Source organism: Empidonax traillii, unplaced genomic scaffold (assembly GCF_003031625.1).
Source record: "Empidonax traillii isolate 1590-97213 ecotype Southwest subspecies unplaced genomic scaffold, ASM303162v1 scaffold1364:size121726, whole genome shotgun sequence".
NCBI classification, from domain to species: Eukaryota; Metazoa; Chordata; class Aves; order Passeriformes; family Tyrannidae; genus Empidonax; species Empidonax traillii.
In genome coordinates this window covers 36,381-49,418 of record NW_020956557.1, presented here as the reverse complement: position 1 = coordinate 49,418, position 13,038 = coordinate 36,381, and the positions used below count along the sequence as shown (strand labels likewise).

Below are 13,038 nucleotides of genomic sequence, written 5' to 3'. Positions count from 1 at the left end.
TTGTATTTCCCTACAGTCCCATTTTCTCTAGGACCAGAAGTGCTTCATGTATGCTGTTATCTCAACACAACTCAGTGAGCAAATGCACTATGAGATATGGCTGAACAGGCAGGATTTGTAAGCAGGGTGCAATATGCATGCAGGGATTGTTCTTCCTGAGTAGTACAGACATAGACTTTCCCAGACCAAATGAGAAACTTGATTCCAATCAGAAGTTTCTTCCCAAGCTCATATTAAAAACTCATTTAAGCACTAAGCAGAAACTGAGCAACAACACTGGATTCTTGGAGAAAGCAGCCACACGTATTTGAAAGCAATTAATCATTATGCCAGCAAAAGGGCTAAGAATGAAGTAAAAAAATTCAAATAGTGAGCTATGTATTATGGGCACTTAAACAGTATAAAGCCATACCTACCAGGCATTTCAGAATTCCAGTGTGTAAATAAGACAGATTGACCATTAGTCCACTTGAATGTTCCCTTTTCTTCTACATCTGAAAGTCCAATCCAAAAGTATCTTTCTGTTCTCAGCCCAACCAAGCTAGTCAGATAGGCTTGCTCATATCTGTTAAAAATAAAACGATTGTTAAATTAATAAAATAAAATTTATTTTTAAAAGTTGTAAAAGGCTTGGGCTTTTCTCCAAATTACTTCTGTACCTTTTTAAAAGCATAGCTTGGACGGATTTACTTGAGCAAAGCATATAACAAAATCATTACATAATAGATATTTTGTCAGCTTCAATACCAATATTCTGCCTTCTCTTTGAATGTCCAATGAAGACGGTGGTATAATCATGGATTGACATGAAATCGGTGGGAAAGAAGAAACCTGACATGACTTAAGTGTTATACCACTGCATTTTTTGAGTTTCTAGTACTCTTGTATTTTAACAACTTCTTGCTTCAGGCGAATCCAAAACTGGAAAAGGAATCTCAGCATTAAAGAAAAAAAGTAGAGTAGAGTAGTATGAAACTAAATTATCAAACTAAGGAACACTGTAAATTAGATCCAATAATCACGCAAGAAAGGTTACATTTGGGCAACAAAACTATGCAGAGGTAAAGCTGTCATAGTTTATTATGTTGTTTAAACAAACAACTCTTAAGAAATCAAAGCAAATGAAAGTCTCCCCTAAACAAGGTGTAGTCTGAAGACCACATTAATGTCAAACCATTTTTATGGAAGCTGCAGTGCTATCTACACTTAGATATAACACTTGTTATTCGTGACAGTTGGAGCTTTCACACTAGAACATACCTATTTAAACTATTTAGAAACAAATAAGGAAATGCATAAAGCATCATCAAGTCAATTGCAAGGAAAATAAGCTCTTTCTTAACCCTTTCATTTTTCCAGTATTCCACATTCAATAGTGTGCACCAGTTGTTCAGAAATTCAGCACATACTGAGCCCCGGCTGAATTGTGATGGATTTTCAGGTACCAGGCACTTTCACCATCATTTGGTTTCTCATTTAATTGTTTAAAATTAGTTCAATTTTGAGAAGACCAGATAGCTAAAAATTACATCCCCTTGCTCATTTGAACTACCTTTTGAATGGAATTCAGAGCCATGTCTCTTCATTTATTAATTAAATTTAGATTCTGTATCCTTCATTCAAGTAAGCCACTACAATTAAGGAAGTAGAAAACATAATTCTACTTTTTCCTTGACATAACCATCTGTATCGATGCTGATTTCACAACCATGACCTACTTTTACTATAAACTGGATATCTGGATTTGAATATACATGCAAAAACTGTGAGAAGGTCTGTATCTACAGATAGCTGTCCTCTTAAGCTAGATTTTTGTCCAGATAAGTCTTTATTGTGATATGCAGGCGTTGAATTCTCATGTGATCCCCTCATACAAATAGTCTTTTACATACCTGTCTTCAATAGTTGCTAAAAAAGCCTGATGCCTTCCACAGGTCTGATTTGCTTCAGAAAATGATACAAATGTATTTCCAATGAAGTAACAATAAAAACCATGTCTTTTCCAGCCCTGTCAAAATAAATGTGAAGTGATCACGTATGCTGCAGGGAAAGCAAAGGAAAGGGGAAAGGAAACAAAGAAATGAAACCAACAAAATAAAAACGGATTCATACCACTGTTAGCTAACCATTAGACAAAGGAAAAATGGAACTGAAAAAATCAGAGTAGAAACAGGCAGGATCAAAGCTTTTTAAAATTTTGTTTCAAATAAGTTTTCACATCTAATGGATTAGTATATTCCACTAACAAATGCATGAGAGGCGTTGCTGTGCACATTTTGTGCTCAGTATGGGATTATAACTAGCACACAAGGCATTGTGCAATCATGAGCATAGTCTAGAGAAGCAAATTTAAGCTTGGCTTTTCAGAAAGAGAATGACACCTCAACAAGTTTGTTTATTGTTAACTAACATTTACAGTCTCTCCTAATGTTTTATCATTCCAATGTCATTTACTCAGGAATATGCTTTCAGAAGAGGAATTTGCTGTGACCAGCCACAATTCACACAAATTTTCTTCTGACAGTTTTCAACTTCTAAATTTTGAGAGACTTTTTTCTAAGAGTATGCACATAGTTCTATAGGTAAGAATAACATCCAGAAGCATTAGGAACCCTTTATCTTCTCCAATAGTTGAATATTTGTAAGGATTCCAGGTACTCTTTTACAAATACTGGGAATAATCGTCAAAGACTTTCTCTGCAACTATGCAGCAGAACTGGAGGAAAAGACAATTTCTTCAAGGAAGACAAAAACTCAGTAATATTTCCTATTACATAACAAATTACAGTAGTTTGTTTTTTTTTTAATTACTGAGTGTTATGTCCCCAGAAGGTGAGCATTGCCTAGTAAACAACAGATATGCTGGCAATTCAGAAGGAGCACAAAAAAATCATTTTACTTGGGAACTGCTAACAAATTCTCCAAAGTAGAGACCATTGCCAGAGACCACAGCAAAGCCTTGAGAACAATATCTGGACAAGGACACTCGTCCTGCTGTGAATAATTTTATAGAAAATTGGAGGCAGAGCTGAAGAGCAACTGCTGGTACAGGCAAACTCCTTAGGAAAGCCTGAATGCCAACCAAGGGAAGATGGTCTGCTGCAGGGACAACAGCTTGGAGATTTGATTTAAGTTCTGGAAAAAGAAAAGGAGTATCATGAGCCAAATGAAAGTCATCGACTAGATTTAGTCATATGTATCACCTACACCATCTGCCACAGAAATGAGGAGGCAAACTCTTAGGATGATGACGACACAGAACCCATTTTTCCTGTTTTATCTGTCACCTAGGTGACAGTTTCTCCTCTTTATCATTCCTAGAAGCCTATTCAAATCAGACAGATTTTTCTTCACTTACTCTCTGGCAGCCCATGTCAATGGATTCCTCTTCTGAAGGACCCTCTGACATGGGTTTCCTCTTACAGATGTAGCCAATTTTTTTTTCACAAGAATGGTCTGCCCAAAATCCATCCTGTACATAAGAACAGAACATCACAGTAAAGTGGGACCTAATCTTCAAAAAAGATACTCTATGCTTTTTAAGCATTTAATTATTTTGCCAATTTTAAAAGAAGTAAAATCCACACTTAGGTTCAGTTCCTAATTTCAACCTCATTTCAATTTCATTTCTGGAGCTGATTCACTACTGACTTACACTTTTTTTTATTATTTACCCTTCTCAAAAGCGAACCCTTGAAGGTGACAGCAATACACCATCTTTACAAAGACTACTGATTTAATAAGCATGCAAGAGGAAAGGGAGATATTATCTCTCTTCTCAGAAATAAAGCTGACAAAGAAAAATAAATAAATAAATAAATAAATAAATAAATAAATAAATAAACCAGAAGACTACATTCCTTAGCTAATACTTATATAAAACTATTGTCAAAGTTAGAATTGACATTGTTACTCCTCATAGTAGAAACTCTCAAAAGAAAAACTGGTATCCAGTGGGAGCCGTACAAAAAGTAAGAAACCTCACATCATGTCCCTAATACATTTTACATATATTTTGGTTGAACAAGTGAACTAAGGCACTGGGAGAGGAAGAGAAACCTGTGTGCAGAACACTCTCCCCTGTGCCTTAAAGACTCCACCTTAAAGGTAAAATCACAGCAGCTGGTGACTATTTCTCCCCCCACCACCTCTCTCCTGAAATGTAAAATAATACCACAATATGCTAAGTCTTCAAGAGCCTCAACAAACCCCACCTGCATTAAAGACTCTTCCAAAGCTCAAAACTACTGGCTAGAACAACAACAAAGCAGTGGATGTTCAGATGGTGTTTCTGTCTGTCCTGTGCTGACTGCAAGGTAAGTCCATTGGTGGCCATCTCATCGTCTCCTACCATGTCTTTCTGTCTCATTAAGCTGGTAGGCACTTCAAATAACCTCCCAAAACTATGACCTTCTCAGACTGAGAGAAATCAGCAGAACTTTCAAAACCTTTAGGCTTCCTCAGCGGAGGAGAATCTATTCTGAAGCTTGGACTCTCTAATTGCAGCAACATCTTTGCTGCCTTCCTGTAACTGCATCTTCACTGGGAAATTCATTCAGTAATTTCTAGAGACTTCTTACCAGGTCTTATGAGCTGCCTTTTGCAAATATATCTCTATTCCCTTACTTCCTCATCAACTAAACCCAAACACTTCCCTTAAAAAAAAAGGTGGTGGTGTAGACAGGGGCAGGCTTTGTTCCATAAAAATAAGAGATGGTTTCAGATTGCTTCAGCCAAGGAGTGATGAATCAAAAGATATCAGGAATGGAAACATATGTACTTAAGTAGACAAACCTCAACAAAAAACAGGGAAGATCAACTTATAGTTATGCATTTTTTGGTTGGCTGATGGCTGACTCCAAGAGATAATGACCTAGTACAACTTCCATGGAATCTCTTAAGCTAAAACTTACATCATGGTTTCTGTATTCTTTTGAGTGCTGATGCAAGTGAAAAGATGACAGCTCTTCTAAATAAGTAGAATGGAAGAGCAGGCTGCTACTTTTATTTATGGATACAGCCATAAATATATCTATTGTTGATGGAATTAAAAGGAGGATAGAGTCCTCCCTTCCCAAAGTCAAGGCCCAGCATCCTGAGCCTTTATTTTTCAGGTGGTTGTTGACCATAATATTAAGCATGCCAGTCTGCCATCAGAAACTGCTTCTGAGCAATGGTCCTGGGTTATCTGGCTGCACTGAACGCTGCACTTTCAGCATGGCACGTACAACATGACCAGTAAACCTGAATCTTAACACTTTGAGACCCTGGTCATTGAATTAATTAATTAATGCCTTTAACTTCCTCTCATATTTCCTGCACCAATACATTCCTGTGTAGTATCATAAACCCTAAAGTTCACACCAGCAGACGAAGGTAGCTAAAGGGCACAGGATGAGACAAAACCTCAAGTATGTACTCCTAGCTACTCACTGCCCACATGCACCAAGGCCAGCTACCTTACAAACCTCCCACGCCTGAGCAAGTTCTCCAGCCTTGACAAGTATAAAAGTCCTTGGAGCAACTGCATTTACAACCTCAGTTAAATGACCCTCACATTTCAGTACTCAGCTTCTTTCCACTGTGTGACCCTACTCTGTTAGACAAAACATCTACTACATCCTCAGCCACCACTGGCACAGCACAGACAACAGAGCACAAAAATCCTCACACCCTTAAAAGACTCTTGGTTCAATTACCATGTACACCACGGCCTGGTTGGCATGGAAGAAATATACGTTTGTACTTTTCTCTCCAGAGCACCCCCACTAACGCAATGGAGAAGAACTGTTAATAGATTATAACTTTATTCATGCTTCTGACTAGTGCACAATTTTTTCTCTGCTGTACCCTACACAGGCTTGCTTCTTCCATGGATAGTACTGCGGTTTTGCTCTCCCAAGGTTGCTGTTTTAATTTTCTTCCTCGTTCCTTCATGGAACTGATGATGTGGTCCCTTTTTCTTCTAGTTCTGCACCTGTTGCCTCTTCTATGTCCCCTACAACTTCCTCTTGTCTTCAATTTATAAGTGCACTCACCAAAAGTGTAGTAAGAGAACAGCTGTCAAGTTTTAATTTTTCAAAATAAGAAAATACCTTTGATATGAGTATATACTTTTTCCCTCCTGATAAAATAGGTAAAGCTGAAGGAGGTGTTAAGTTCAATATTTTTAATTATCACAAAAAGGAAAACTGCCATTTTGCAACATCAGACAGACTGACTTTTATACCATGTATTATCTCACTTTCTGTAATGGTCATCGATCATTCACAGATACAGCCACTCAGGAAAGGCTTTCACTAATGCCCCTGCTAACTACTCTTCTTACAGCTCTTCACATGCAGTGCAGATAAAAAGACAACAACGAAACCACCTAAACACAAGATTTATACCTTTGCCGAGAAAAAAAATTAAACAAAGGTTTTTGTTTTCTTCTAAAGATTATTTCTAGCATCAACAATACCAGTGCCATTTTTTAAGGTAAATCCCATATTCAATCAAAGCAGAAAAAATCCAAACATATCCAAAATGCCTTTGTAGCTTCCTTAAGAAAATCATTTACATGTTCATGTACTTCACAGTATAGTTAAAAGTTTCTTTAAAAAGCCCACATGCACAAACTGAAATCCAGAAATAGGGATCTTGGGGGGAATTTGCCATCACCTGCCTGCTTCTCACAGAAGGCAATGAAATTTTCTGTCAACCTTGAACAGGGATCCTTTTTCAAAAAAGTAATACCTTTAAGACTCTAAAACAGGCTGCTTCAAGCAGTAATATCCCTGTTTTTGTACACTTGCATAGGAAAAAACCCAAATGATAAATGAAATTATAAGCCAGTTAAGTGAATAGCTATATGACCTTACCTTTCCCTTCATAACAACACAGTCCTCTTGCCTCTTGTTTGCATGAGTGGGTTCTCCACGAAGCCACTTGGTGTAGGTGACAGGTGTCCCATCACTCCATTCAAAGTACATCTGAACCTTGAGGTCATTCAACCCAATCCATAGCTCATCAGTTGGTTCTAAAACATAGAATTAACAAGGCTAATAACAGTTCTTCTTTATGATATGAACTTTTACCTTCATGGAAGAGAAAATAATGTATTCTCAGGAAGTTTAAAAGGCAGTCACAGGAATTTAAGGCTCTTAGTTTCATAAAGATGTCAAACCATTCCTCATATATCCAGTCCAGTAATCAGGAAAGGTCACTCACCACAGTGGCAGTACAATAAGAGTGTTTAACTTTGCATAAAACAGCCTAAATGCTTTTCAGATTTCAATTTTCCAAAATTCAGCAATTCTTTGCTGAATTATACTGCAACACAACTAGGTTAATATTTTCCAACTCTAAACTCTTGTAACAAGATATAAATAAACACCCAAATAAAATTTTACCTCCCCTTCTCCTCCTACTTTTAGTGTAGTGAAGAAAGAAGTGTCCTATTTTCTAATGCTCAGACACCCAGCATTTTCTTTTAGAGCTGGAAATTTTCCCATTACATGTGTTCCTATATTTTATTTCATTTCAGAGGAAAATGAAATTCATGTAGTTGTTGCACTTTTTTCACTTTACAGTTAAAGGTGTTAGCTGCTGTTTTTTTGGCTGGAAGACAAGTGTGGGACTGATCAAGAATATTATTTCACAGCAGCTGTTTCTTAGAGGTTTATTTGTCTGTGTTTAAAATCATCCTCACTAACACATTGCTACTGTAATGTTCATACCTAGTTTTGTTCTGAATAAACTATTTGAATAAGGAGGATTAAAAATTTGGACATTTATAATCAGTCTGAACTCTGTCATCATCATTAAAGGGTATTCCTCTCTAGAAAAGATTTTGTTCAGTGCAATTGGCATCTTTTAAAATATCACTTTATTATTTATTTGTAGTCTGTTATCCAGCTTATACTAAAGGCAGCAGCTGCTTCCTTTTGTTCACAGCACTGTGACTCAGACCACACTGAGCAACTACATGCACAGTCCTTTCCTCAGATAGCAGTCTTTCCAAGCAAAGTATTAATTACTTGGTAGCTAGAATTCATTATTATAAATATTTTTCATAAAGGATATGGAGACTACTTCTTAAGAGTTTTTTCCATTGCTTATGACCTTGCATTTCTACAACTCATCTACAGCAAAGTTCTTGCATTCTTGCATATGTTTTCCTCTAACACACTCTATCCAGACTGACCACAGTCAACCTGACAATGAAATCACCCATGGAAATTAAAAACAGGAGCCCACCCAAAAGTCATCAGTTGCAGGAGCAGGTATCTCAATGGAACTGCAACCACTGCTTTTGTGTTGCTGCTGTCCCTAGCAACAGAAGTGGCAGTAAAAAAGCTAAAAGTCACTGTTCCCCGAGGCAATCCTTTCTGATTAACACATTTTAGATTGAGGTTTCCCTAGATACCCCTATAACCTAAAACTCCCCTCTGATTTCTCCCATCTGCTAGTTCTCAAACATGGAGGCTTCCCATTTTGATGAACCAAGCTGCTGCAAAGATCATGCTCCCAGCTTCTCGCTTTAAGGACAGAGTCAACTCTCCTTTCTCTTTCTCTCCCTTGCCTCTCCTGTCTTGCTTGCCCATAATGTTCCTGCCGTCTATCCTGCAGTAAGGAACACTAAGATTCACAGGCCATCAGGCTCCATTTTCAAACAGGCCCCTTTGCCTCCTCTTCCAGACTGTTCTTCATGTTCAGAAGTCCTCCAAAATTACAACTTAGTGCCCTCCTTTAACCTCTCCTCTGCTAACACAGTTGAAAGCTGTTCCAATTCCACTGCCCATCATGGTCTCAGTCCCTCCTTGTCTACTGCCTCCAAGCTCTCTAATTTATTTTTTGTTTAATTATCTCTTAAAATCTTTCTGTCTGCATTTATCGAGCACTTAGCACAGCAGAGGCCTCATCAATGCCCAGAACTCCTACTGTGATGGGCTCATACCAGGTAATACAAACAATAAACAGCAGTCTTTAGTGAAATACCTATATCAAAGTCATCTGAGTAAGTCATGCAAATCTGTGGTGTCTTTTCCTACATAGCATTTTTTCCTCACTAGAACTGCTGGTTTTTTGCAATCATGTCTACAGTTGGCTGACTAAACACCAAGATTTTTTTTTTCCAGCCGTTTGTAAAACTGCTTCCCATTCTCAGTCATGCACATCGCCACGTTTGTGCCATATCACATGCTGGACTTCCGTGTAAACATCCAGAATGCACTTCTTTATTCTTCATGTTCCTCTCTAAAGTTCTCCTTTGTGGGTGATGACAACAAAAGCTCAGCTACCATGACAATACTCATCTCAATGTGCCCCCTTCTTCCTTTGTTCTATGATGGGATTGTGAACTGTTTGGCCCAAAGATAGACTTCTGTTCTTTCTGTACAGCACTTATTGCAGCAAAGTTCTGATGCAGACAAGATTTTCCAGGCACTGCAATATGTGGTGTTCTCCCCTTAGTGCAAACAAGGGTTATCTGATACTGTCATAAACTACCGTAAAAGGCTTCAATTGTTCCAGTTTTACTCCTCTGAAAAGAATGCTTTCAGAATAGTCTGTTGCAGCTAGTGTGCCGTATGTGAGAAGCCTGGTTTCCTTCAGAACTATTTGCCTTTCAGAAACATTTACTTCCACAAGAACAGTGCAGCATAGTCAGTTCAGGAAAGGTCCTTCTGTAAAAAGCATTAAACTATGAAATAATCCGCTTCCAAGATGTAGTGTGAAAATACAACTAATTTCCTTTAGAACCTAATTTCTTTCAAATGTCCTAAGGTCTCATCAAGAGGCCCCACCTTTCCTAATAATCTCTTTTGAAAGAAAGTTTCATATTGTTCATTAAAGAACAACAAATCACTCTTTCAGGAATGTGAAGATAAGCACAGGTTGCCATGGAGTTGGCTAGGATACAAAAGTAAAGCACATCAGCTGTTTTAGGATTGCCAGTCCAAGACTGCTGTCGCACTGGAGCCCAAAGCAGATTGCTGCACCTTGAGTGAAGGATAAACTGAGTCACTCTTACCTGGCACTAAAAGCACACATAGGATCAGTTGTTGCAGAGAAGCATTCAAAGGTGTGAACATGCTCGTCCCCTCAAAAAGCAGTAACTGACCCTACGTGCAAAAGCAGGTTCATGCGAAGCAATAGCAAATATAAAAGTGCCTCAGTGTCAGCATGGTTGCATTTTCCCTAATGAACACATGGCATCTGTAGTCTAACTTGCCTTGCAACAGGTCAAATGTGTGCTTAGAAAGCAAGCACCTAAGTACTACTATTTAATGAGGGGCACATCTGAAAACACGTAGTGGGACACAAAGCTTCCTTTCTCAGAAGAAACACAAGCACCGTGACTTGAAAAGTAGGGACATGACAGTGCTGGTAATAAGACCCTGTTCTTCCCAAACTGTCTTTGACCAGGAGACTTTGCTTCCCCTCATTTATTTTTGCAGATCAATAGTAAAAATCCTTTCAGCTTCTGAAGAAGTTTAAAGTTTTTTTAATCTGTACAAAGAGAGGCAGAATCAGATGCTAAGAAATAGGAGTTTGGGGGTTATGCAAGTCACATCACTGACCACAGCTTTTCTGTGATGGTAAAGTCTGTTTGGGTTTTGTGCTCTTACTGTGTGTTTTTTCTTACAATGATTTTTTAAACTTAACTCCTTCTGCACCCTGTGATCAGGACAACTATTTTCTTTTAAACAGTCATTTTTTTTAAACATTCATTTTAATAACAGGTAAGACATATCCAAAATACTTTCTTTACTTAGTATAAATATCTATAGATACGTGTGTGTGTGTGTGTGTATGTTATTATGAAAAAATACTCACGGTACCCAAGCTGAGAAATAACAAAGCTGTATTCCTCAACATTATGGATGCTTGCCAGATCTCCATCCTCTTTTCTGCAAGATGTTAAGGCATCTTTCCATATTTTGGGGTCTCTATGAATTATGTAACAGTGACCAGCATATGACATCCATTGATCAGGACACCTAATAGGCACATTAGTCTCTGAAAAGGAAAATTGTCATGAAGAATTACAGAATTCTATTCTTAACTCAAGACTAAACATCATGTGAGGAAATAATTAACAAAAAAATTTAATCATATATTTTCTTTATGAACAACAGCAGAGACGACAAATATGTACAGGGATAATAATCTGCACGAATAATCAAAAATTGAAACTTCCAGATTGTTTTTAAAGAACACTACAGTTGCAAACAAGTACTTGTAACTTGCAAAAAGATATTTAAAGCAGTTTTGACTTTTATGTGCATGCATATAGTAATAGTAATAATAAATATATACATAAAATGTATATACATATTTACATAAAATGTAAGGTCTGCAGAGCAGTGCTTTATAATTTTTCTACATTCATGCCACCATCTCTCTTCAACCTCTATACTGTACACCTGTCTGTTAAAAACCTGGGCTTACAAAACATATTTATGAGGGTAATTTTTTCCCCCAAAACTTAGGTGTTTCATCGATTAGCCCCATTTGCTAGTCTACGAAACAAGAAATAACTGATTCTACAGAATCACAAGAGACCTTTTAAGAAGACTCATTGAGAAAATTATACTGTCAAAGTAAATGATTTATGCTTAAAACTTGCTTTTAGAAGTTCAGCAGAACAGCACCAGAGTATTGCCAACAAACACATGCTGTTCAGCAAACAATTCAGCCTTGGGAGGAGTGCCACCAGAACATATAATAAACAGAGTATTGCTGTTGTAGAAACAAATTCTGAGCCTTGCATCTCTTTACTTATACTCAGCAGATGGGTTTAGCAAAACACCAATATATAGAGTAGAACAAGGACAGCAAGTTTTCAAAAATTCTGCTGCCAAAAAAACTTATGTCAGAAGGAGAAGCAATATGTTTGTGTATAACAGGGGGAGTATATTCTGTAGAAATATTTAAATAGGAATCCAAGTCATGACCAGTCAGGGCCAGGTTACATGTACATATGCTGTTTCAACTGGAATATGCTGATGATTAATCAATACTTAGTGTCAAAACACACATTTCTAATAGAAACTCCGTCTGCTGTTTCACACCTGCCTCTAAAAAGTGCTAGTATGTTCTCACAAAGTTTAAGTAAAACCAAACTTTTTGTCCCCCAGGACAAAGGGCTCAGTGCTCTGGTCAAAGCCCTCAATTCTGCCAAAGGAGAGAAGGAAATGGAACAGAGAGTGAGGGTACCCCAGGAAAATGAACTGGATGTACATGGTGATGTTGGGAGAAACAAGAGAGCACAGAGGTGGCAAATGCTGTTGTAGAGGCTGGTCTGATGCTTCAGACAGCTGCCTAATTTGTCCTATGCCTGGTCTCAACTCTGAGCATATACATTTTATAGTGCTTTGCAATAAGTCAGAGAATATGCACCTCCCACACACTCAGCACAACCTCCTGCAAACTGCAAATGCTGGATAGGAGAAAAATCAGTGTTTCAGACATGGCTACAGAGAGTCACAGAGGTATTTATTCCTGAGGGATTCCTGAGCATCTCTCTTTCAAGACACTGGAGACTCTGAGAGTATTCCTGTAAACACTAAAGCAGCTATGGAAGGGCAGGAGAAAGCTTTTTCTTGTAGACCCAGTAACACCATGGAATTGGTTGCAGGCCAGAAAACAAGAAAAGCAGTTGATGGTCTCATTTCTGTGGTGTAAGTCTTATTGAATTACATTGCTGGGGATTTCTTAGTAAGAGAAACTCTTCAGTTCTTCATTTTTACTACTCAGCAAAAATTAACTCTGTTCTTCCCTATTCTACTTTTAAAGAAAATACATGATGTTTCAAAGCCTCACAGTCTACTTTTTCATCCTAATGCAAACAAGTATTACTCCCTGAATCTCATTTCCCTTAAGCAAAAGAAGCAATGCAAAATACAAAAAATAAGATGTAACAAATGAAATTACATTAATGTGTAAAAAATATTATTCCAAATGTCAAGTTGATGAATTAATTATTCCATAAGTGTAGAATGGTTATTCCTCAAATAGAGAGAAAATACTTTTGTAAAGTATAACCTTGAC

At 37.6% G+C, this 13,038-nt stretch overlaps 1 protein-coding gene across 1 annotated transcript in view; it reads right to left on the bottom strand.

Annotated features, from left to right (window-relative positions):
- Positions 1-13,038, bottom strand: part of LOC114069800 (macrophage mannose receptor 1-like) — a 52,813-nt gene that overhangs the window by 22,741 nt on the left and 17,034 nt on the right. The window contains exons 7-11 of the mRNA XM_027906839.1: positions 10,822-11,004; positions 6,864-7,021; positions 3,359-3,472; positions 1,893-2,008; positions 417-565 (exon numbers count right to left, since the gene is read on the bottom strand). Of these exons, the coding sequence (XP_027762640.1) occupies positions 417-565; positions 1,893-2,008; positions 3,359-3,472; positions 6,864-7,021; positions 10,822-11,004 (720 nt within the window). The remainder of the gene's footprint in view (positions 1-416; positions 566-1,892; positions 2,009-3,358; positions 3,473-6,863; positions 7,022-10,821; positions 11,005-13,038) is intronic.